Genomic DNA, 26,320 nt, shown 5'->3' on the forward strand with positions numbered 1-26,320 from the left:
AGAATAACAAAAAGAAAAGGGACCATTCTAATAAAACAGTCAAATTTGCACAAGTTGGAGCTCATCTTGAACTTCTCTGTCACTCATGTGCTGGTCCCTTGGTCAATGTAAAAGCACACACCACCTTCTGAACATTGCTCGCAATCCATCTCGAACAAACTCCCACTGGATCGTATGCTACAATGGTTCTCCCCAGCACCTTCCCTCTTCATCTCCTCTCCAACAAAAGCTCCAAGCTCAACCTCAGTGTCCCTCACCAGGGAAACTTACCCTTAATCTGACTATCCTAATTGGATGGCACACATCTCTCCTCATCTTATCTTCAACAGTAACCCAAACTAGCATGAAAATAGAACAGACTGCTCTTATAGACTGCCAAAATTAAATACATATAGCATTACAGTAAAAATATGAATCAGGCATTATACTGTAATACATTTATAATAATTTGTAGAAAGGTATCAAAAAAGCCAAATTAAATCCTCTGTGATTCAATGTTGCAAAACAATAAAACATGAAAACTTCCAGGGGAGGGCATGAATACTTTTTACAGGTACTGTAGTTAAGATTCAATTGAGGGCTTTGTCAAATATGTTAAGAGATTAAGGGTACAGGAAGACATCTCAGAATCTCCTGATTAGGAAGTCATGTCATCAGGAGTGTGGAACTGGGAGTATCACACACAAAATGCTGGAAGAACTCAGCAGGCCTGGGAGCATCTATGGGAAAAAGTAAACAGTTGACATTTCCATCCAAAACTCCTCATGAGGATAAAATGAGGTCAGAGTAAGAAGATGGGGGGAGGGGAGGAAGAAGTACAAGGTGGTGGTAGGTGATAGGTGAAAGTGGGAGGGGGAGGGGTGATGTAAGGAGCTGAGAAATTGATTGGTGAAAAAGATGAAGGGATGGAGAAGGGGAAATTTAATAGGAAAGGACAGAAGGCCATGGAAGAAATGCTGGATTCAGAGGCTAATGGGGTGAGGGAAGACATGTGCAAAATGGAAGAGATGCGGGTGAGAGCAGCGTTGATGAAGGAAGGAAAGCCCCTTTCTTTGAAGAAAGAAGACATTCATTAGGGAATGAAAAACTTCATCCTGAGAGCAGATGTGGCAGAGATGGAGGAATTGAGAGAAGGTGATGGCATTTTTACAAGAGTCAGGGTGAGAAGAGGTATAATCCAGGTAACTGGGAGAATCAGTGAGTTTATAAAAAATATCACCTAGATAGACTGTCTCCAGAGTTAGAGACAGAGAGATTAAGAGAGGGAGGGAGGAGAGGTGTCAGAAATGGACCAGGTAAATTTGAGGGTAAGGTGGAAGTTGGGGGTAAAGTTGATGAGCTCCACATGAGTGAAGGAAGCAGTGGTCAATGTAGGGTGGGTAAAGTTAGGGAGTGATACAGGTGCAGGCTTGAAACATGGACTGTTGCATGGAATGGGGAGAATGGGATGGAGTCCTCTTTGAAGGTGAGGTGGGAAGAAATATACACACACAGAGCATCCTCTGCCCTACCTTCAGGGTCATGTGCCTTCCTAAAATCCATGCAAGCATCCTCTGCCCTACCCTTAGCAATTACCTTCGCCACCTCCTCAAAAATCTTAATCCAGTTTGTAAGACACAACCTGTCTCACACAATGCCATGCTAACATTCCCTAATCACACTTTAAATCTTATCCTAAGAATCCACTCCAATAGATTCCCTACCACTGATGTGTGGCTCACTGGTTTTAAATTCCCTGGATTATCCAGATATGTCTTCTTGAACAAAGGAACAACACTGGCTCCCCAACAGCAATTTTAAGTAACTCTCTTTATTTCTTTGTGTATTGGAAATGGCTAGTCCTGCACTTCCTGTTTCTATGAATATTGATTTTTTGTACTTCTTTTTCTCTTAGCTGGTACTGCATTCCACAGAAATACTCTTCAATCAAAATAATGTATATTACAGAGCATGGAAATATTTTTATTGAGAATTTGAAAGAGATGCGTATTGAGAGTTGTGCTTGCAAATAAAATTTCATTATGGAAAATATGTAATTTTTTAAATACTCCCCACTTGAGCTGAATTCTATGTTCTCACTTTCTAGAAGAGAATTACAGCACAATAAGAAATAATAAGAATAAACTGTTAGGAAAGTGCTGATAACCAATAGAAAAAACAACACATTAAACTGTATCAGCCAAAAGGAGTTGGTGATAATGTTTTTACTGTGAGTAGTTAATGAAGTTAAGGTTTTACACAAGTTTTTACTGTATTGTAATTTGTGTTACATTTCTTCTTTCACTACGTCTAACAACTCTCCCTTCTTATAATCTAGACTTTCAAAACAATAATTCTTCATCAACCTAATTCCAGATATGGTGCTCTACATTATGATGCTGTTGCTTAACAATTATAACTTCATTCTCTTTAGGTAGTTCATCTGTGAACTATTACAATACTGCTTTCTGAAGAAGGATAGTAAGACATTACCGTAAATCTGCTGTACAAGTTGTACTTAATCAACCACCAAGAATTGTAGAAGTTTGTTGAGTTTTATGATCTGAGTCTTTAAGGCCATGTTCTTTCCTAACAACATAATGACCATGATGTAAAATGAAATTTATTGAACTCATTAAGCACCTGCCAGTAATTTATTACAAACAGCACATTCTGTAATCTGGCACAAACATGAGAAAATCCAAGCAACACATGCAAAATGCTGGAGGAACTTAGCAGTCCAGGCAGCCTCTATGGAAAGGACTAAGCAGTCAATGTTTTGGGCAAAGACCCTTCTTCAGGACTGGGAAAAAGATGAGAAGTCAGAGCAAAAAGGTGGTGGGGGGGTTGGGAGCAAGAAGTACAATGTGGTAGGCGATAGGTGAAACTGGGAAAGGGGGAAGGTTGAAGTGAAGAGCTGGGAAGTTGATTGGTGAAAGAGATAAAGGGCTAGAGAAGGGGGAGTCTGATAGGAGAGGACAGAAGACTAAGGAAGAAAGGGAAGGGGGAGCATCAGGGGGAGGTAATGGGCAGGCAAGGAGATAAGGTGAAAGAGGGAAATCAGGGGGTGCAATTACCGGAAAGTCTAGATTTTTGAAATCAAGGCCCAGAATTCAAAAATGACCCCCTATACAAATGTACATGGCATTTGGATCTGACAAGTTTTTTGAGGAGATGCCTCTCTGCGTCCTTTGTAAATCTATATCCTCCCTATAATGAGTTAACTAGAACTGAATAGGATTGCAGGTGTGTCCTAACCAGTATGTTCTGAAGCTGTAACATGAGCTCATGGCACATGAACTCAATCCCCTGACAATTGAACACCAGCACACCATATGCCTGCCCTATTAACTTGCACAACAAATTTGAGGGATCCTTGGACTTGGATCCTAAGATTCCTCTGGTCCTCCACACTGGTAAAAATTTGGCTATTGATCTTGTATTCTGCCTTCAAGTTTGATCTTTCGAAAATTATCTCTTCATACTTCTCTGGACTGAACTCCATTTGATACTTCTTCATCCAACTCTGCATCCTGTCTATATCCTGCCTTCTACATTTTTCATACCACCAACCTTCATGAATCTGCAGACTTACTGACCCACCCTCCATTTCCTCATCCAATTAATGTGTAAGAATCACGCAGAGCAGGGGTCCAAGAGCAGTTCCCTACAGAACATCAGTCTTGGACCTCCAGGCAGATTATGTTCCATCTACTGTGTCCCTCTGCCTTCAGTGGGCAAGCCAACTCTGAATCTTCACAGCCAAATTTCCTTGGATCCCATGCCACTTCAACTTTCTGAATGGTCCTAACCCTACCAAAGGGAACCCTGTAAAAAGCCTTATTAAAATCAATACACAGCTTATCCACTACCTTAACTGCATCAATATTTTTGTCACACCCTTGACTACCTCAATTAGACTCATGAGGCACAACCTCCTGACTATCCCTAATAAGGCTATGCTTCACCAAATATCGTTTGCAAGAACTCTCTCAAATAACTTGCCCACCACTGACGTAAGACTCAATGGTCTCTATTTCCCATGATTATACCCATTAATCTTCTTGAACAACATTTGCCATCCTCCAAAAACACTTCTGTTGCCAGTGAGGATGCAAAGATCATTGTCCTAGCAATCTCTTCCTAACCTGGGGTATATCCCATTAGTCCTGAGGGCTTATCTATCCAAATGTTAACAAGGGCATTTGGTATGAAAACACATGGGGAATAAACATTTAAAATAAAATAAGCTTTAAGAGCAACATGCAGTTTCACATCAGGATGTTACATGCTAACAGCAGGCATGTTAATTTGAAAGGTGTATGTGCTAAACTTCATCATGAATGGAATGAAATTAAGGCCCTGAATTCCCGCTTACAAATTTAGTCATATAGACCCAACAGAAACAGGTTAACCAATCAGATTTCACCTATTCCAATGATCACTTTCTTTGAAAACTAACTCAGATCTTTGTTTCTGCCTCAGATTTCTCCTCAACCCCAGCACTCCAGCTACTACATTAAATATATTTAAAACTATTTGAGTCTTTTACTTCATAGTTCAAACTCCTTCTCACTGTGGTGCTGATTCTAATTCTCTTCCCTTAAGTGGGAACCAAACCCTTCATACAGTGGCAAATCCCTCCCCTATTGATTCCCATGTTTTATATATAGATTTCAAATCAGATGTTCAAAATAAACTTTGACTTCATAACTGGATAAAATAAGCATAATAGACTATGTGGCTTTCCAATGGATATGCACATTTTAGACAGATATAGTCATAATGTATCATAACAATCAAATATATTCCCAACTTTCAAAGTAAGCACACAAAATACTTCTCCATTATCACCCATAGTTTTATTCTATTGTATGTGATAGAATCTAAAGTTGGGATAAAGTTTTATTTTGCTTTGGCTTAGTTCATTGTTCTTTAGAGGATAAATTACAGTAAGACATTCCATGATATAATTTAGTAATAAAATAATCACTATCATTAATTAATACATTTAGAAATACACTTTCACAATCAACTGGGAACATTTCAATCTTCAGTTTTAAAAATACATTTATGCTGTATCTCAACTGAGTGATTTTATAGCAATATTGTCTATGGTTATAATTACATATTTTATTACATGAAGTAGATCACAGAATATGCTAAAATGCACAAGATGAACAAGAAAAAGAACGTAGTATTGTCATTCCCTCTTACAATACATCTGTGTCCAATTGTTTTTACTATTTCAGAGCTATTGTAACATTTGGAAAAAATAAATAAGAAATAATTGCAGTTCCAAAATGTGTTTCTGCCATTTCTTTCATGATCAAGTTTTATGGAGTTTTGTACTTCATGCTTTGTTGATATTCAGAAAGGAGGTTGTCATTTCTGACACTACACCATTCTGCACTGGAACAATTAAAACTATATATAATCATATAACAATTACAGCATGGAAACAGGCCATCTTGGCCCTTCTAGTCTGTGCCGAACACTTACTCTCATTTAGTCCTACCTACCTGCACTCAGCCCATAACCCTCCATTCCTTTCCTGTCCAGATACCTATCGAATATTTTTTAAATGACAAAATTGAACCTGCCTCTACCACTTCTACTGGAAGCTCATTCCACACAGCTACCACTCTCTGAGTAAAGAAGTTCCCCCTTGTGTTATCCCTAAACTTTTGCCCCCTCTCAACTCATGTCCTCTTGTTTGAATCTCCCCTACTCTCAATGGAAAAAGCCTATCCACGTCAACTCTATCTTTCCCCCTCATAATTTTAAATACCTCTATCAAGTCTCCCCTCAACCTTCTATGCTCCAAAGAATAAAAACCTAACTTGTTCAACCTTTCTCTGTAACTTAGGTACCGAAACTCAGGTAACATGCTAGTAAATCTCCTCTGTACTGTCTCTAATTTGTTGACATCTTTCTTATAATTCGGTGACCAGAACTGTACACAATACTCCAAATCTGGCCTCACCAATGCCTTGTACAATTTTAACATTACATCGCAACTCCTACACTCAATGCTCTGATTTATAAAGGCCAACATACCAAAAGCTTTCTTCACCACCCTATCCACATGAGATTCCACTTTCAGGGAACTATGCACCATTATTCCTAGATCACTCTGTTCCACTGCATTCTTCAATGCCCTACCATTTACCATGTATGTCCTATTTGGACTATTCCTACCCAAATGTAGCACCTCACACTTATCAGCATTAAATGCCATCTGCCATCTTTCAGCCCACTCTTCTAACTGGCCTAAATCTCTCTGCAAACTTTGAAAACCTACTTCATTATCCACAACGCCAACTACCTTAGTATCACCTGCATACTTACTAACCCAATTTACCATCCCATCATCCAGATCATTAATGTATATGACAAACAACATTGGACCCAGTACAGATCCCTGAGGCACACCACTAGTCACCGGCCTCCAACCTGACAAACAGTTATCCACCACTACTCTCTGGCATCTCCCATTCAGCCACTGTTGAATTCATTTTACTACTTCATTATTAATACCTAACGACTGAACCTTCCTAACTAACCTTCCATATGGAACCTTGTCAAAGGCCTTACTGAAGTCCATATAGATAACATCCACTGCTTTACCCTCGTCAACTTTCCTCGTAACCTCTTCAAAAAATTCAATAAGATTTAACAAACATGACCTTCCATGCACAAATTCATGTTAACCTCTCCTAATCAGACCCTGTCTATCCAGATAATTATATATACCATCTCTAAGAATACTTTCCATTAATTTACCCATAACTGACGTCAAACTTAATAATTGCCAGGTTTCCTCTTAGAACCCTTTTTAAACAATGGAACCACATGAGCAATATGCCAATCCTCCAGCACCATCCCCGTTTCTAATGACATTTGAAATATTTCTGTCAGAGCTCCTGCTATTTCTATAGCAACTTCCCTCAAGATCCTAGGAAATATCCTGTCAGGACCCAGAGACTTATCCACTTTTATATTCTTTAAAAGTGTCAGTACTTCCTCTTCTTTGATCATCATAGTTTCCATAACTACCCTACTTGTTTCCCTTACCTTACACAATTCAATATCCTTCTCCTTAGTGAATACCGATGAAAAGAAATTATCGTGCTTATTATTTGACTCAAATAAATTATCTTTGAATTAAAGTAAGAGCATAATTACAGAATATCATTTTGTTAGTAATAGCGTTTCCAGTATAGGCTGTATTTCACATTTATTTCTGTTCATCAGGATGGAATACTCCTGTTGTCAAAGATCCACTGAATATTGCTGATAAGGCCAGGTATGCTGATTAACTGCTTATAACTGAGTGTCAGTGCTGGTGGTTTGCCTCACAAGACAATGCACCTCATGCAGGACTATAATGTGAAAGTTATCAATTGAAGAAGAATGAATATTTTGTCAGAGAGAAGAGAATTTGTTGGATATAAGAAGTTTTCAAGAGAGAGTACTCCCAATTTAACTTTAAAAAGGATTAAGTTTAAACAATAGCTTGTTAACATTCAAAAAGGGGCAATCCAAATATTTTACAATGTAACATACTTTAAAATCTTTATCAAGAGTACTGAAACTTGGTAACCTACTTGACCCCAACAATCCAACTAAACGTATTATAAATTCATCCTTAAGAGCTCATTCAAACATCATAAAAAAGCATCATGTTTTCAGAGTAGTTCAAACAAATATAAGTAATGGAAGTGATCAGATTATCATGGAGACTAACTGGGATGAGGTAATGGTTACTGTATTTTCAGATATTTATTTATTTAGAGATACAATGCAGAACAGGCCGCTTGGCCCAACGAGCTACACCGCCCAGTAACCCCAGCCTAATTACAAATGACCAATCAACCTACTAACTGGCACATCTCTGGAATGTGGGGTGGGGAACCAGTGCACATGAAAGAAACCCATGTGATCATGTGAAGAACGTACGGACAACATTGGAAATGAATCTGAAATCTGACACCGTGAGCTGTAACTGCATTGTGTTAACTGCATCACTACAACAACGTCCACGTTGTTGTGATAGATTACGAATACATTTACTTTACAATGTGACGCTGAGGTTCACCATCAGTTCTATTAGGTTGCTCTTTTCTCTTCATAGTTTACAACTACCCCTAGATTATTTGCTCTTCAAATGGTATATAAAAGATTAGTCAATCTTTCAGTTCATGTTTTTCAGTTCATGTTGTTCATCAAATGGCAACAATGAAATGCTTATTCTTGACAATACAACAGGTCTGCCCAACTGATCCATGCTGACCAAAATACTGTTATCTAAGCTAATACCACTTGTAACCTCCTGTAATTTAACATAATCATAATCATTTATATAGTGGTGAGCATAGCTGCCTTCCAAGCAGTTGACCCAGGTTTGATTCCCGGACATTGCAGGTTGTACAGTTTTGGTACATGGAGCTTAGAAAAATAGAGGGCTATGGGTAAGCCTAATAATTTCTAAAGTAGGGACATGTTCGGCACAATACAACCCTGTATTGTGTTGTAGGGTTTCTATGTTTCTAAATTCCAGTGAGTACAGGCCCAAACCTGCCAAATACTCCTCACATGTTAACCCTTTCATTCCTGAAATCATCCTTGTGAACCTCCTCTAGACTCTCTCCAATTACATTAAATTTCAGAAACACAAGGTAGAACCTTAAGACATGAAAGAACAATTCAAGCCTGATCATGGTGTTTGGGAGCTAAAAGAAAATATATTCCTTCAATACTACAGTTAGAAGGTGCCATTCTTACAACCAGAAAATAAAAAGCTAACAAATCAGTTATTTGTCAAAGAACTAACATCAATGAAAGATACTGCAATAGAAAATACAACGATGAAGTGGTGCGAGTGAGAGGGAAGTGTTGAGAGATGACTGAGTGACAGGGTAAGACTGTTTATCTTTAGTGACCTTCATAGGGGTTTTGTTATTGTCAAAAGGTCATGTTTCAAGCCTGTACTAAGTTACATAATCTTATCTGGAAATTTGTTAAAGGTCTCAGCATTTGTAGTAACACAGGAGATTCTGCAGATGCTGAAAATCTAGAGTAACACATACAAAATGCTGGAGGAACTCGGCAGGTGAAGCAAAGAGCCAACACGTTAGCTGAGAACCTTCATTGCTCATAGCAGTTGTGAGAAAAAGGGGAATGAGTAAGAACAATCAGAGGATCTTTATAAAGTCCTGTTTGTTTGATTCAGCTACATAAAGAATCGAAAGAAATTATTAACCCACTCTTCATCAAACATGGAATCACTTAAATCAAAGTGAATCACAGACCTCTGCAAAGCAGGCAAAGTGATGCAGAGGTAGAACTCAATATAGTTTGTGCACACAGTTTAGTAAATATTAGAGCTGAAACCATACAGATTGGTTTGTTTATTTGTTTGTTTGTTTGTTTATTTATTTACTGAGATATGGTGCAGAATAGGCCCTTCCAGGCCTTCGAGACATGTTGCCCAGCAACCTCCGATTTAACCCTAGCCTAATCACAGGACAATTTACAGTGACCAAATAACATACCAAACTATATGTCTTTGGGCTGTGGGAGGAAACTGGAGTACCTGGAAGAAATCCAAAGGTCACAGGTACAAAATCCTTACAGGCAGCAGAGGGAACTGAACCCAGGTTGTTAGTACTGTAAAGCGTTGTGCTAATCACTATGGAGCCATCCCATTAACCACATTAAAAACAAAAGTGAATAAGTATTGACTTTTGAAAAGGACTGTTTACTGATAGCAGGAGACTAACTATAGTAGTCTTCATGTTGAAAGAGTGCACAGAAGGTTTACAAGGATGTTGCCGGGACATGAGCAACTGAGTTACCCAAGAAAGGTTGAATAGGTTAGGACTTTATTCCCTGGAGCGTAGAAGAATGAGGGGAGACTTGATAGAGGTATATAAAATTATGATGGGTATAGATAGAGTGAATACAAGCAGGCTTTTTCCACTGAGGCCAGGGGAGAAAAAAACCAGAGAACATGGGTAAAGGGTGAAAGGGGAGAAGTTTAAAGGGAATATTGGGGGGGGGGGGCTTCTTCACACAGAGAGTGGTGGGAGTGTGGAATGAGCTGCCAGATGAAGTGGTAAATGCGGGTTCACTTTTAACATTTAAGAAAATCTTGGACAAGTACAAGGATGAGAGGTGTATGGAGGGATATGGGCCAGGTGCAGGTCAGTGGGACTAGGCAGAAAAATGGTTCAGCACAGCCAAGAAGGGCCAGAAGGCCTGTTTCAGTGCTGTAACGTTCTGTGGTTCTATGTGGTTGTTGAAAAGGGGGAGAGTGTGAGGAGCACAAAATACTGAAGGAACCGATCTAAAAATTGCCGCATTAATTTTATATTTAAGCAAACCAATACCACTTAACTTTTTCTATTTCTATTTTTTATTTCTATCTTTCAACTGAAGTCACAGTATTGCGAATCCGAACAGATTTCAGGAATGAATCCTGACAGCTCAACACTCAGGTGCAAACCCAGCTCAGCAAACACAAGTGTGCACATTCAGCAATTGTCATTAGAGACAGAGATGAGATGCAAGAATATATGCTCATTTTTCTTCTCCCTGGTACAGGGATGCCTTTGGGACAAACCAGCTGACTGAATATCACATAGAACATTGAACTATTCTATGTGAATAGAATAGTTTAGGAACAGGGCCTTAAGATGACAATGTCTGTGCCAAATTAAACTAAATCTCTTCTGCCATTTCATGATCATGTAGGGTATATGTAGATAAAACATGTCTCTCATTCCTGTACATTCAGTGCCAAACAGCCTCTTAAATGCCACTATTGTAACTGTTCCCACCAATCCCATTGGCCGCCCATTCCAGGCACCTACAACTCCCTCTGTAACAAAGCTTTTTAAACATCCCCCCTCAGGAGATGAAGAGATCACTTCTAAACCTACGAAGGTTCAAATATTCAGCTAATAGTTATCTACATGGGAAATTGAACACTGGCATCAAACTTTCCCAATACTATACATATAAAGGCAGTTGGGCAGAGTGTCATAAAATTGCAGGCCCATAGCCCACGAAAGTGCATAGGCTGGAGAAAAGTGTATAGGGTGTGCTAGGGTATTGAATATAAAAGCTGAACGGTTATGTTGCTGCTTTCTGGTTATGGCATCCTTGATGTTCTAGCTGCAGCAATACAGCAAGGACGAGGAAAGTTTACGTAGGGTGTAGAAGAGATTCACCTGGATGTTGCCTGGGTTAGAATGTTAGCTGTAAGGAGAGGATGGAAAAAATTGAATTGTTTTCTCTGGAGCGGAAGAGGCCAACTGCTAATCTGGTAGAAGTATATAATCAAAAACTATTTTCGTGGTGGAAGCTTATATTCGAGAAGCAGATACAATAACAACATTTAATGGGCATTTGGACAGATACATGATGAGAACAGGTAGGGAATGAAACTATATGTACCGTGCACAGGCAGAACAGATTGGCATCACAGTCTGTACACACACGATAGGCCAAACAGCCTGTTCTTCTCCTAAATGATCTCATATCCTACGCTCAATGAGTGCCCGACAGCTGATTTCATTTTCCATCCAGCTCTATTTTCCAGTGCAGGACACCAACTATCTCAGTGAGACCAATACTAGAACTTATTTTGTCATCAAAATACTTGAAATTATTTAAAATACCACAAAATTATTCTTTCTTAGCTCCAACTTTATGACATACAAGTTGAATAAAACCAGGAAATAACTATCAAATTACGTATAAAAGAAATTTGAAAAAAAATTGATCTGTAGCTTATTACCTATTTACTGAGAATGCTGATGTCTTTCTAACATAGGGGGGCTGTAAACATGCACAGTTAAGCATTGGGAGAAAACAATTATCTAACGCAATGCTCAGAGAACTGCATTTCAACAGTATTTCAGTTACAGGTTCTACATTGATACATATATAAAATATCAATAATAAATTGTGCACAGTTTAATGTTATAGTAAATCACCACATGCGTAAGACTTGTGCTGCGTTGCTGATGATTATACTAATGTGTTCCTGTAGATTTTTATTTCTATATTCTCTTTGTAAAAGAGACCTAAATGTGGGAAATTATACCCCGTGTAAAAACTCAGCTGTCCAGCAAATCCCAGCTTTGTGAAATCATCATTTCCCCTTTGATGGTCATGTGGTGCCATTTGATGACAAAATTCTTTCCTAATAGAATAGATTTTATATTGACTCCATCAATAAACTTAAAAAGTTTACAGATATAGCTGTTTCATTTTGTTTCCCAATTTTATTCACAAGTCTTCTGCTTTTTTCTTGAAGAAAATAAGCTATTAGGTTTTCACATTAATGAATTATATGAAGTTTGTATCTGAATGCTTGTACAGCACTGAAAAAAGTTGTGTTTGTTCAGCTGGCCCTATTATGTGTGCTATCCTCAAACTCTGCTTGCTGAAGTGAGCTGGAGATATGTCCTTATTAGTCCTTACAGTAGTGATGATTTGTCATTATGGTATTGGACCAAGTAATCATGAGCTCTCAAGTGTAAACCGTTTTAAAAGTGTGTATATGCCCAGACGAGAATATGATTTCTTTTGTTGTCTACTGAACATTATTATTGAAATGTCATGCATCAACACTTGATTATGTTTCAGGTAATGACTGTCCATTCCTCACTGGAATAGGCTGAATAGATCACTCCACATATGTGGCAAGCACTGAACAAGTAAATCTATTGTGACTCTCAATACCCAATTACAACTAGCACTCTTCCACTGTCAAAACATTTTTAAGTGCAAACTTCTTCCTGCTTTTATTTTGAATATCAAACATCTGAGGCTATTCACTCATTGTGGTTGCAAGCTTTCATTCATTAAAAGAAATTAAAAATAAATATAAACAGCCTACGCTATTAAATATATTTATTGCACCAGCAATTGCCCTAGTAATGTTCAAGTGGAAACAAATGCTTTTTTTTAAATCAGCAAATCTTTATCTTATATTTAATCAACACCTTTTAGAACTTAACATATTTTACAGCACTGTAGAAAAATGCCTGGATAATTTATAAGACAAGAATAAAGGAAAAATTTTACTATTTTCAAATACTCTATCAAATAATAGTATCCTTATTTTGTTCCATTCTGTGATTTTTTTCATCTATCCCAACCTGTACAGAGCACTTATTTATTGCAACAGACTTCAGGGGTGATCAAGGAATGAGGTATTTAAACTGTTCATTGCAGCATGGATCCGAAAATGTAATCTAGATTCCATGGAGTAGTCCTTGTAGTTATTCCTGTAGAATATAAGAACACTATCAATACATTATAACTTATATCCAAACTAATGGGCCAAGTGGCCTAATTCTGCTCCTATATCTTGTGGTCTAATTCTACCTCAGTGCGATCAGACTGCTCACACTTTCTCATGGTCATTTGTATAAAGTAAGATAATAATTAATAAAAAGCATTAAAATTGCAATGTGCTGCAAGTCTGTCCAGTTAAGCAGGGAAACAATGAAACTGATGGTGTGAAACTCACAGGGATCATGGATTTAGAAGTGCATTTGTCAAATTTGGTGATGGACACTGTTTGCTTTTTTGGTGATGCACACTGCTTTTTGCATTTAATGTGACAAATTGCTTGATAACCACTGAAGGATTTCATCTATAACTAGGCAGTTTTTCAGCCAAATATCACACTTGATACTCAGACTTTACTGTATGTTCAGCTTAGCTTGGGGCTGTGAAAAAAATCTCAAAGGAATCAAAATCGACATTGCTATACACAAATAGCACTTGACACTTGATACAACAGGATGTTGTCAGTAATCAAGGCCTTTGCTCTGTTCTGTGTACATAACCACTTAACCATTTCTAATACTCCAAGTTAAATTCCTTCTGCCAATCCTAAATTTGGTTATAACCCTAGACTACCTTATTCACTGCTGTCCATATCAACAAATTTGATGTTTTTAAATCACACCAGATGAGAGGGTGGGCAATGGTAAAAAGCAAGTGGAATTGGTATTGAAGTCAGTCAAGTGCAGAGTGATGCATTTCGGGAAGTTGAACAAAGCTGCGCATACACAGTGATTGGCAGGCCCTGCAGAGTTTAACTGAAAATCAGAGCCTTGGGGTACAAGTACTCTACATGCAGTCGATCCCTGAAGGTAGACTGAGTGCTGAAGAAGATGTGCTTTGGCCAAGGCACTGAGTGTAGAAATATGGACATCATTAAGCAATTATACACACTGTTGTTTTCTGCACTTAGAGTGCTATGTATGCACAGTTCTGATCAGCACACAATAGGAAGGATGTGATTAAGCTAGAGAGCGTGCAGAAGAGATGAACAGGAATGGTGTCTGGACTGAAGGGCTTGAATTATTAAGAGAAATTGGATAGGCTGAATTCCCTCAAGGGAAGGAGACTGAGCTAATGGCATTTCTGAGGGGAAAGATTTAAAGGGGACAGAGAATGGAACAAGCTGTAAGAGGAGGTAGTGGAAGCAGGTACAATTACAATGATACAATGATCACCATAGATATTTGGACAAAAACAGTTTACAGTCATCTGGGCCAAACTGGATTAGCATAGATAGGCATCTTGGTTGTCATGGGTGAGTTGGGATGATGGACCTGACTCTATGCTGTTTAATTCTGAATCAGTGAGTATCATGAGCGGTGAATGGGTGTTTCTCGGAATGGCAGGTGGTGACTAGTGGGGTGCCACAGGGCTCGGTATTGGGACCACAGCTGTTTACAATTTACGTCAACGATTTAGATGAAGGCATTGAGAATAACATGAGCAAATTTGCTGATGATACTAAGCTGGGTGGCAGTGTGACATGTGATGAGGATGTCAGGAGAATTCAGGGTGACTTGGATAGGCTGGGTGAGTGGGCAGATACTTGGCAGATGATGTTTAATGTGAATAAATGTGAGGTTATCCACTTTGGGAGTAAGAACAGGAAGGCAGATTATTATCTGAACAGTGTAGAGTTAGGTAAGGGAGAAATACAAAGAGATCTAGGAGTCCTTGTTCATCAGTCACTGAAGGTGAATGAGCAAGTGCAGCAGGCAGTGAAGAAGGCTAATGGAATGTTGGCCTTTATTACAAAGGGAATTGATTACAAGAGCAAGGAAATCCTCTTGCATTTGTACAGAGCCCTGGTGAGACCACACCTGGAGTATTGTGTACTCCAGTTTTGGTCTCCAGGGCTAAGGAAGGACATCTTGGCTGTAGAGGAAGTGCAGCGTAGATTCACGAGGTTAATTCCTGGGATGTCTGGACTGTCTTACGCAGAGAGGTTAGAGAGACTGGGCTTGTACGTGCTGGAATTAAGGAGATTGAGAGGGGATCTGATTGAAACATATAAGATTATTAAGGGATTGGACAAGATAGAGGTAGGAAATATGTTTCAGATGCTGGGAGAGTCCAGTACCAGAGGGCATGGTTTGAGAATAAGGGGTAGGTCATTTAGGACAGAGTTAAGGAAAAACTTCTTCTCCCAGAGAGTTGTGGGGGTCTGGATTGCACTGCCTCGGAAGGTAGTGGAGGCCCATTCTCTGGATGCTTTCAAGATAGGCATCTTATGGATAGGGGAATCAAGGGATATGGGGACAAGGCAGGAACCGGGTATTGATAGTAGATGATCAGCTATGATCTCAAAATGGCGGTGCAGGCTCGAAGGGCCGAATAGTCTACTTCTGCACCTATTCTCTATTGTCATATGACAGGCATCAATCTACCATCATCAGCTATAATGGTGTCAAGGTATATTCCCAAATAACATGGTAGATTAACAAAAACTGAAATATAGAGTGCTGCTGGGAAAGAGATTTCATTCATGTTTGGTGATACACAACCAGAGAAGCTGGTTTGAATGAGATGGAGTTGTTTCCATCTGTTCAGAATACGGTGAAAAATCTCACAGCACAATTTGAAGAAAAACAGGGAAGTTCTCCCTCGCTTTAAGGAAATATTTATCTTTTAAACAGCGTTGGTAAAACAACTGATCTGACGCTCATCTCATTTCTCCTTTTGCTATGTTGCTATGTTGCTTACTTTAAAAAAGAGGAACCACTCTCTATGAATGCCTCACTGGCAACATCCTCAGATCCCGAGAAGTGATATGTTAAAACAAGCTCTCTCCCATTCTCAGAGCAAATGGCCAAATCAGATAAGGGGCATTCTGACCAAGGATAAAAAAGCTCAATGCATTAATATCACGTTGATATTGCAATTAACTTTTGTTAAATTGCTTATCTTAATGTTAAAGACCGGTATTATTATTATTATATTATTTATATAATATTAGTATAATATTATTTATTATTTAAATTACTGGTTAAAAGCCAAAGAGGAAATTAAGATCCGGTTCAACTTCTAGTAAAGAAATCAAATTTAATTGTGATACTTACTTTGCAGTTTCAATGCACTTTTTTGCTTTCTCCCACTCTCCTTGCCCTTTGTATAACATTCCCATTTCATAGTGAGCGTATGGCACCAAGTAATGGTCATATCTTATCCTCTTCTCACTATTAATAAAAAAAAGGAGTTATCTCAAAGATCCACAAAGACTAGTATTCCATTCTCCATGACAACCCCAGATGCTGACTCCTTGTATTTCAACATCCAACTTTCTTCACTCTGCTCCCATTCAAAAGCTTGCAGATTATGTACACAAGAAATTACCAAATACAACCCAGCACACTGAGCATGTCTGAGAAATTGCTGTTAACATTGCAGTGAGCAGTCGATCCAATCTGCTGCACTGTATTCGCTCTGACACTAAAACTATAATTCATAGCAATGGTGTATCTGCAGATGCATATTCCTCTTTAGTCACATTCGTTTTCTTCACCATATCCACTAGGGAGGGGAGAGGTCCACCTGCTTTATCTATAAGTACAAGCCAGTTCTGGACTTGCATGTCCTTGGCATTAACTTTAATAACACCAGAGATAAATCTGGAGTGGAATGTTTAAAGTAACAGCCAGTTACTTTAGCTTTGATTTTTGATAATGCACGGCATTTGTTTTCCTTCTATCAGATGCCATGGGATTATTCCCTCTCTATGCTGCCACTACAGGAGGGGTGTTGAATGGATTATTCAATATGAAGAATTAGGATGATCTTTGATGGCATTAAATCTGTTAAAAACGTTAAGCAAATCAAAGTACATTTATTATCAAAGAATATAAATTCTACAAACTTGAGATTTGTCTGCTCACAAGCAGCTGCAAAACAGGAAACCTGAAAGAACCTGATTAAAACAAAATAAAGCCCAACTCCAAAAGCACAGAGAGAGAGAATAAAAACATAGATTATGCAAACAATAGAAGCAGGCAACAATGACAGCATTCTGAACCAAAGTGAGTCTTTAGATCCAAATCCCCAGAGTACTCCAGAGTAGGCCCAAAGCCTCAATATTAAGTTCATCATATTAGGATGGTGTGGTGAACTACATATACCTGTCTGGACTCGCCCCCCCCCCCCCCCACCGCTGACTGCTCCTGTGGCTCCTCCCACAGACCCCTGTATAAAGGCGATTGGAGGCACTGCTGCTCCCTCAATCTCCAGGATGTTATGTGATGGTCTCTTGCTGCTGACAGTGCTTTCTTCCAGCTAATAAAAGCCTATCACTCGCCTCACATCTCCGAGAGTTATTGATAGTGCATCAATTTTATTAGCTGGAATTTTAAAACATGGAAAGTATTTTACGTCCGGAAAAATTGGACACTGATTCTCAAGCCCCAGAAGCAGATATTCCTGTGACTGAGCCTGCTATCATGCACAAAATCCTGCTCTCCAAGGTCAGTCTGAAGGTATACTCCCATATCAGGGACTTGCCGACCTACCAAGTGGCACTGGATGCCCTCAAAAGACAGTACCTGCGGCCGGTGAACACTGTCTACGCAAGGTATTACTTAGCGATGCGGCGGCAGCGGGCCAGAGAGTCGAGCGCTGAGTTTGTCCAAGCCCTACAGACACTTGTGCAGGCCTGCGACTGCAGGGGACAGACGGCAGAACAGCATGTGGAGCTCCTGGTACGAGACGCCTTCGTTACGGGGATCAGGTCAGTGTACATGCACCAGCGGCTGCTGGAAAACGCCGATCTTACCTTACATTCGGTGATCGAGCTGGCCGACACGCTGCAGGCTGCTCTGCATAATGCTGACGCTGTCCAGCCACGCGATCTCCCACCGGCCCTGTGGACGCGGCAGACCCCACCACCCGGCCAATCGACCTCAGCTGCTGCCACTCGTGAGTCCATGAACTCCCCGCAACCCTCCGGCGAAGCAACCACAGCTGCTGCCAGTCACAAGTCCGCGCAGTGTTACTTCTGCGGACTCGAAAAGCACCCCCAAAAACGCTGCCTGGCCTGAGAAGCTACCTGCTCCAGCTGCAGAAAGAAGGGCCATTTTGCCAAGGTCTGTAAATCTAAACCACGAGCGGGGTCGAGCAGTGCTGCGTGCAAGGCATGGGGACGGCCATCTTGGTCGCCGCCATCTTGCCTGCCCGCCTCGTGCGAGGCATGGGGACGGCCATCTAGGTCGCCGCCATCTTGCCTGCCCGCCTCGTGCGAGGCATGGGGGTGGCCATCTTTGTCGTCGCCACCTCGCCCCGCCTCCAACCCACGGGTGCTTACCGGGCACCAAGATGGCGATTCAACTCTGGTCTCCGTAACCCTCGACCAAAGCGCCCCACACCAGTTTGCAAGGTCAATGATGGACATCCTGGTGGAGGGGCACAGGACTAGCTGCCTGTTTCACACGGGCAGCACTGAGAGTTTTATTCATCCGGACATGGTGCAACACTGCGGACTCGTGACACAGCCAGTAAGCCAGAGGGTCACTATGGCTTCCGGGTCGCATTCCACAGACATCCGGTGGGGTTGTGTAGCAACATTGGTGGTGCAGGGCACAGAATATCGGGACTTTGCACTACTAGTCATGCCTCAACTGTGTGCACCTGTGCTATTGGGGCTGGACTTCCAGAGCCATCTCTAAAGTGTGTCTATGGCATATGATGGGCCCCTCCCACCACTCATTGCCAGGAATCCTCAGTTTTGTGGGACTTCGTCATATACCCTGCTACTGACCACACACACACACTGACCCGCACATCCCACCCAGCACTATGCCGACAGCTGCGCTACTGACACCACTTCCAGCCTCTCCACCCTCAAGATCCCTTCCCCACCGCTGTTTGCCAACCTGACCCCTGACTGTAAACCCGTGGCAACTAAAAGCAGGAGGTACAGCACGGGGGACTGGGCCTTCATTCAGTCGGAGGTGCAGCGGTTGCTAAGGGAGGGGATCATTGAGCCAAGCACAAGTCCTTGGAGGGCCCAGGTGGTTGTTGTTCGGACCGGGCAGAAAAATAGGACGGTCGTGGACTATAGCCAGACCATCAATAGGTTCACGCAGCTTGACGCGTATCCCCTACCCCGCATCGCGGATATGGTCAACCAGATAGCTCAGTACAAGGTGTACTCAACCATAGATCTGAAATCCGTTTACCACCAGCTCCCCATCTGCCCGGAGGACCACCCCTACACCGCCTTCGAGGCGGGCGGCAGGCTCTATCACTTCCTGCACGTCCCCTTCTGTGTCACGAATGGTGTCTCTGTCTTCCAGAGGGAAATGGACCGGATGGTGGACCAGTGCCAACTGAAGGCCACATTTCCATATCTGGATAACATCACCATCTGCGGTCATGACTGGCCAGATCACAACACCAACCTCCAATGATTTTTCCAAGTGGCCAAAGCTCTGAATCTTACCTATAACAGGGACAAGTGTGTGTTTGGAACCACCCGACTCGCTATCCTTGGGTATGTCATGCAGAATGGGGTCATTGGCCCTGATCCCGACTGTATGCGCCCCCTGTTAGAACTCCCTCTTCCTGCCAACCTCAGAGCCCTCAGACGGTGCCTGGGCTTCTTTTCCTATCACGCCCAATGTCTGCCTCATTACGCAGACAAGGCCCGCCCCCCTGGCCCGCGTGGCCTTCAGCTGCATTAAAGGGGACATTGCCAAAGCAGCGATGCATGCGGTGGACGAGACCATTCCCTTCCAAGTAGAGAGTGACGCCTCCGACTTTGCGCTGGCTGCTACCCTCAATCAGACAGGCAGGCCAGTAGCATTCTTCTCTCGTACCCTTCAAGGCCCTGAAATTCGGCACTCCGCAGTGGAGAAAGAAGCCCAGGCCATAGTGGAAGCTATTAGGCACTGGAGGCACTATCTCGCTGGCAAAAGGTTCACCTTGCTGACCGACCAGTGCTCGGTTGCGTTCATGTTTAGCAACCAACAGCGGGGAAAAATCAAAAATGATAAAATTTTGCGGTGGAGAATAGAACTCTCCACCTACAACTATGATATCCTGCACTGGCCTGGAAGGCTCAATGAGCCCCCTGATGCCCTATCACGGGGAGCGTGTGCCAGTGCACAGCTCAACCAGCTATACGCCCTCCATGCACATCTTTGCCACCCGGGGTTCACCCAATTTTACCATTTCTTGAAAGCCCGGAACCTACCTTACTCCCTTGAGGACAACAGGATGATGACCAGGGACTGTCAAGTCTGCGCTGAGTGCAAACCGCACTTCTACCGTCCTGAAAAGGCGCAACTTATCAAGGCCACCCACCCCTTTGAGCAACTAAGTGTTGACTTTAAGGGTCCCCTTCCCTCCACTGACCGCAATGTCTACTTTCTCAACATAATCGACGAGTACTCGCGGTTCCCCTTTGCCATCCCCTGCCCCGACACCACTGCCATGTCCGTCATTAAAGCCCTGCACCAGCTCTTCACACGGTTCAGATATCCCTGCTATATCCACAGTGATAGAGGGTCCTCCTTTATGAGTGACGAGCTGTGCCAGTACCTGCTGGCTTGGGGCATTGCTACTAGTAGGACCATGAGCTATAATCCCAGGGGAAATGGACAGGTGGAGAGGGAGAATGCCACAGTGTGGAAAGCCACACTTTTATCCCTTAAGTCAAAGGGGTTGTCGGTCTCTCGCTGGCAGGAGGTCCTCCCCGAGGCACTCCACTCCATCCGCTCCCTGTTATGTACGTCCACCAATGCCACCCTTCATGAGCGCCTCTTTTCTTTTCCCAGGAAGTCTGCCACTGGGACCATCTTACCGGCTTGGCTGACGTCCCCAGGGCCAGTGCTGCTCCGGAAACATGCGAGGAGCAATAAATACTCCCCACTGGTCGAGAGGTTTCACCTACTACATGCGAACCCCCAGTATGCCAACGTGGTCTTACCTGATGGGCGGGAGGACACAGTCTCTGTCCGCGACCTGGAGCCCGCAGGAGCAGCAGACCACTACCCCGAACTGTCACAGAGGCTGCTGAGCGAGCCGCAAGGTGGCTGTGGATCAAAAGGTGTGACCCGTTGACGAATGCTGCGGGACACAAGCCGTGGTCTGATCAATCCTTGCTTGGTCACCTGGGCAACATTGTCTGATGTTGAAAAACCAAAAACACCCAACGACTACAGGTTATATCATCATTGATGATGTGACCCAGCACATTTGAGGATGTACCTCAACATCAGCATACTGAACTCACATTCTCCTCACTTACTTGCATTCATCATAACATTTTCTGACTATTTATTAAACCAACTGATGTTCCTTCATCTTCAATACTTTTAGCAGTGAACTTAAACCACCAGAAGGTGCATCAGTAAGCCAGCTTACTTTTGTATGACTTGATTGAAGCAAAGTTCAGCTTGTAAAAATCGACCCAAGTGTTTCAGGCATAGGCCTTTTAGAAGCTGTATAAGACTCTCATCATCCACTTGGTATTCTGCAGACTCTTTAGAAGGAAGATAAAGAAAATAATTACTAAAATATTTTCCAATAATTATCCAACAAAGTTGATAATTTTCAGTTTATCTACTGTGATGTCTGTATTTTTTTCATTTGCACTTCATCCGATTTCACCCATATGATCCACTTCTTTAAATTACGTTGCAACTGCTTCCCTTGCTGAGAAATGATTCCAACACGGCAGTTCATATTACCAACCAATCTGTGTGTCCAAGTTCCAGATTAGGTTACTGGACAGAAATAAGTCATGCAATTCTTTGTGATTTAAAAAAAAATAGATTCTGAATGAATCATTTACCCTACCTGAGATAATCTCATACAAAGGTACATAAACAGAGCTAATCAAACCTATATTTGAAAATTCATATATTGACTCTGATTTGGAAGTTATTCTAAGAGACCAGACATATAAATATTTGGATAGACATGGACAGTCAGGGGTAATCAGCATGGCTTCATGTGTGGTAGGTCATGTCTAACCAATTTTCTAGAGTTTTTTGAGGAAGTTACCAGGAAAGCTGATGAAAGCAAGGCTGTGGATGATGTCTACATAGCTGGTGAAGGCAAGGCATTTGGCAAGCTCCCACATGGGAGGCTGCCAAGAAGGCTTAGTCATTTGGCATTCAGGATGAGGTAGTAAATTGGATTAGACATTTGCTTTGCAGGAGAAGCTAGAGAGTGTATGCAGAGGGTTGTTTCTCTGACTGGAGACCTGTGACTAATAGTGTGTGGCATGGATCAGTGCTGGGACCATTATTGTGCATCATCTATATAGAAACATAGAAAACATACAGCACAATACAGGCCTTTTGGCCCACAAAGCTGTGCCGAACATGTCCCTACCACAGAACTACCTAGGTTTACCCATAGATCTCTATTTTTCTAAGCTCCATGTAGCCAACTAGGGAGCTCTTAAAAGTCCCTATCGTTTCTGCCTCCAACACCCCACCGGCAGCCCATTCCATGCACTCACCACTCTCTGCGTAAAAAACTTACCCCTGACATCTCCTCTGTATCTACTTCCAAGCACCTTAAAACTATGCCTTCTTGTGCTAGCCATTTCAGTCCTGGGGAAAAGCTTCTGACTATCCACACAATCAATGGCTCTCATTATCTTGTACACCTCTCATTCTCCATCGCTCCAAGGAGAAAAGACCGAGTTCACTCAACCTATTCTTATAAGACATGCTCCCCAATCCAGGCAACATCCTTGTAAATCTCCTCTGCACCCTTTCTATGGTTTCCACATCCTTCCTGTACTGAGGTGACCAGAACTGAGCACAGTACTCTTGGTCTACCAGTGTCCTATATAGCTGTAGCTTAACCTCTCGGCTCTTAAACTCAATCCCAAGGTTGATGAAGGCCAATGCACCATATACCTTCTTAGCTAGAGTCAACCTGCGTAGCAGCTTTGAATGTCCTATGGACTCTGACTCCAAGATCTCTCTCATTCGCCAAGATGTCAAGAGTCTTACCATTAATACTTTATTCTGCCATCATATTTGACCTATCAAAATGAACCACCTCACACTTACCTGAGTTGAACTCCATCTGCCACTTCTCAGCCCAGTTTTGCATCCTATCAATGCCCTGTTGTAACCTCTGACAGCCCTCCACCCTTTGTGTCATCAGCAAATTTACTAACCCATCCCTCCACTTCCTCATCCAGGTCATTCATAAAAATCATAAAGAGAAGGGGTCCCAGAACAGATCCCTGAAGCACACCACTGGTCACTGGCCTCTGTGCAGAATATGACCCACCTACAACCACTCTTTGCCTTCCTTGGATAAGCCAGTTTTGGATCCACAAAGCAATGTCCTCTTGGATCCCATGCTCCTTACTTTCTCAATAAGTCTTGCATGGGGTACCTTATCAAATGCCTTGCTAAAATCCATATACACTACATCTCCTCAAAAAATTCTATCAGGCTTGTAAGGCATGGCCTGCCTTTGACAAAGCCATGCTGACTATGCCTCTCCAAATGTTCATAAATCCAGCCTCTCAGGCTCTTCTCCATCACTGCAGTAGGACTCACTGGCCTATAATTTCCTAGGCTATTCCTACTCCCTTTATTGAACAAGAGAACTGCATCCTCAACTCTCCAATCTTCCAGAACCCCTCTCGACCTCAATGATGAAGCAAAGATCATTGCCAGAGGCTCAGCAAACTCCTTCCTTGCTTCCAACAGTAGCCTGGGATACATCTCATCCTGACATGGTGACTTATCCAACATGATGCTTTCCAAAAGCTCCAGAACATCCTCTTTCTTAATAATGACATTCTCAAGCTTTTCAGTCCACTGCAAATCATCCCTGCAATCGCCAAGATCCTTCTCCGTAGTGAATACTGAAGCAAAGTATTTGTTATGTACCTCCACTATTTTCTCCGGTTCCATACACACTTCTCCACTGTCGCACTTGATAGGCCCTATTCTTTCATGTCTTATCCTTTTGCTCATCACATACTTGTAGAATGCCTTGAGGTTTTCCTTAATCCTGTCTGCCAAGGCCTTCTCATAGCCCCTTCTGACTCTCCTAATTTCCTTCTTAAGCTTCTTCCTGCTAGCCTTATATTCTTCTAGAATCATATTATTTCCAAGTTTTTTTGAACCTTTTGTAAGCTCTTCTTTTCTTCTTGAAGAGATTTACAACAGCCTTTGTGCACCACAGATCTTGTACCCTACCATCCTATCCATGTCTCGTTGGAATGTATCTATTCAGAAACCTACGCAAATAACCCCTCCACATTTGCCACATTTCTTCGGTACGTTTCCCTGAGAACATCTGTTTCCAATTCATGCTTCCAAGTTCCTGCCTGATAGCCTCATATTTCCCCTTGCTCCAATTAAATGTTTCCCTAACTTGTCTGTTCCTATCCCTCTCCAATGCTAAGGTAAAGGAGATAGACTTGTGATCACTATCACCAAAATGCTCTCCTACTGAGAGATCTGACACCTGACCAGGCTCATTTCCCAATACCAGATCAAGTACAGCCTCTCCTCTTGTAGGCTTATCTACATATTGTGTTAAGAAACCTTCCTGAACGCACATAACAAATTCCACCCCATCTAAACCCCTCACTCTAGGGAGATGCTAATCAATATTTGGGAAATTAATATCTCCCACAACAACCCTGTAATTATTACTCCCTTCCAGAATCTGTCTCCCTAACTTGTCCTTGATGTCTCTGTTACTATTGGGTGCTCTATAAAAACACCCAATAGAGTTATTGACCCCCTTCCTATATCATAAGGTGGGCATTGGTGGCGGACCCAAATGTAAGACACAGACACTGAAGTACTGGGAACTGGACTGAACTAGAGTTAGGGACAGGTCAGGACACAGTCTAGGAGCTGGGACAGGTACATAGACTTGGGCTAGGAAAGTGGGACCAGGACAAAGAAACACGTTCAAACAAGCTGGATGAACTCAGCAGGTCGGGCAGCATCTGTTGAAAGGAGCAGTCAATGTGTCAGGCTGAGACCCTTCATCAGGACTGGAGGGGGCAGGGGCCCTATAAAGAAGGTGGGGGGGGAAGGATGCAGGTGAAAAACCAATCAGAGGAAAGATCAAGGGGTGGGGGAGGGGAAGCAGGGAGGGGATAGGCAGGGGAGGTGAAGAAGGAATGTAAGGGGAAAGCACTATGGGTAGTATAAGAAGGCAGAATCATGAGAGAGATGATAGGCAGCTAGAAGAGGAGACAGAATGAAAGTGTGCTAGGGCAAGGGAGAGGGAGGGAATTACCAGAAGTTCGAGAATTCGATGTTCATACCAAGGGGCTGGAGACTACCCAGACGCTATATGAGGTGTTGCTCCTCCAACCTGAGTTTGGCCTCATCATGGCAGTAGAGGAGGCCATGTGTGGACATATCTGAATGGGAATATGGAGAGTTGAAGTGGGTGGCAACCAGGAGATCCTGTCTGTTGTGGCGGACGGAGCGGAGGTGCTCGACGAAGCGGTCCCCCAATCTGCGTCGGGCCTCGCTGATGTAGAGGAGGCCACACCAGGAGCACCGGATGCAATAGATTACCCCAACAGACTCACAAGTGAAGTGTTGCCTTACCTGGAAGGACTGTTTGGAGCCCTGAATGGTGGTAAGAGAGGAGGTGTACGGACAGGTGTAGCACTTACACTTGCAGGAGTAAGTGCCAGGTGGGAGATCTGTGGAGAGGGACGTGTGGACCAGGCAGTCACGGAGGGAATGATCCCTGTGAAAAGCAGAGGGGGTAGAGGGGGAAAGATGTGCTTAATGGTGGGGTCCTGTTGAAGGTGGCTGAAGTTGCGGAGGATAATATGCTGGATCCAGAGGCTGGTGGGGTGGTAGGTGAGGATAAGGGGAACACAGTCCCTGTTGTGGTGACAGGAGGATGGGGTGAGGGCTGAAGTGCGGGAAATGGAGGAGATGTGGGTGAGGGCATCATTGATGATTGCAGAAGAAAAACCACGATTCTTAAAGAAAGAGGACATTTGAGATGTCCTTGAATG

General features: G+C 42.3%; 2 protein-coding genes across 5 annotated transcripts in view; one reads left to right on the top strand and one right to left on the bottom strand.

The window, feature by feature from the left end:
- Window positions 1–6,008, top strand: part of LOC132394764 (transforming growth factor beta-1 proprotein) — a 773,292-nt gene extending 767,284 nt beyond the window's left edge. The window contains exon 3 of the mRNA XM_059971173.1: window positions 1,895–6,008. Coding sequence (XP_059827156.1) covers window positions 1,895–2,012 — 118 coding nt within the window. The 3' untranslated portion in view covers window positions 2,013–6,008. The remainder of the gene's footprint in view (window positions 1–1,894) is intronic.
- A 2,448-nt stretch (window positions 6,009–8,456) lies between these two features.
- The window catches only part of LOC132394244 (tetratricopeptide repeat protein 39B), a 411,030-nt gene continuing 393,166 nt past the window's right edge, over window positions 8,457–26,320 (bottom strand). For all 4 annotated transcript variants that reach the window (XM_059970126.1, XM_059970127.1, XM_059970128.1 and 1 more), the window contains 3 exons: window positions 21,703–21,820; window positions 16,410–16,526; window positions 8,457–13,283 (listed from right to left, as the gene is read on the bottom strand). In XM_059970126.1, coding sequence (XP_059826109.1) covers window positions 13,187–13,283; window positions 16,410–16,526; window positions 21,703–21,820 — 332 coding nt within the window. In that variant the 3' untranslated portion in view covers window positions 8,457–13,186. The remainder of the gene's footprint in view (window positions 13,284–16,409; window positions 16,527–21,702; window positions 21,821–26,320) is intronic.

This window comes from Hypanus sabinus, chromosome 5 (genome assembly GCF_030144855.1).
Source record: "Hypanus sabinus isolate sHypSab1 chromosome 5, sHypSab1.hap1, whole genome shotgun sequence".
NCBI lineage: Eukaryota > Metazoa > Chordata > Chondrichthyes > Myliobatiformes > Dasyatidae > Hypanus > Hypanus sabinus.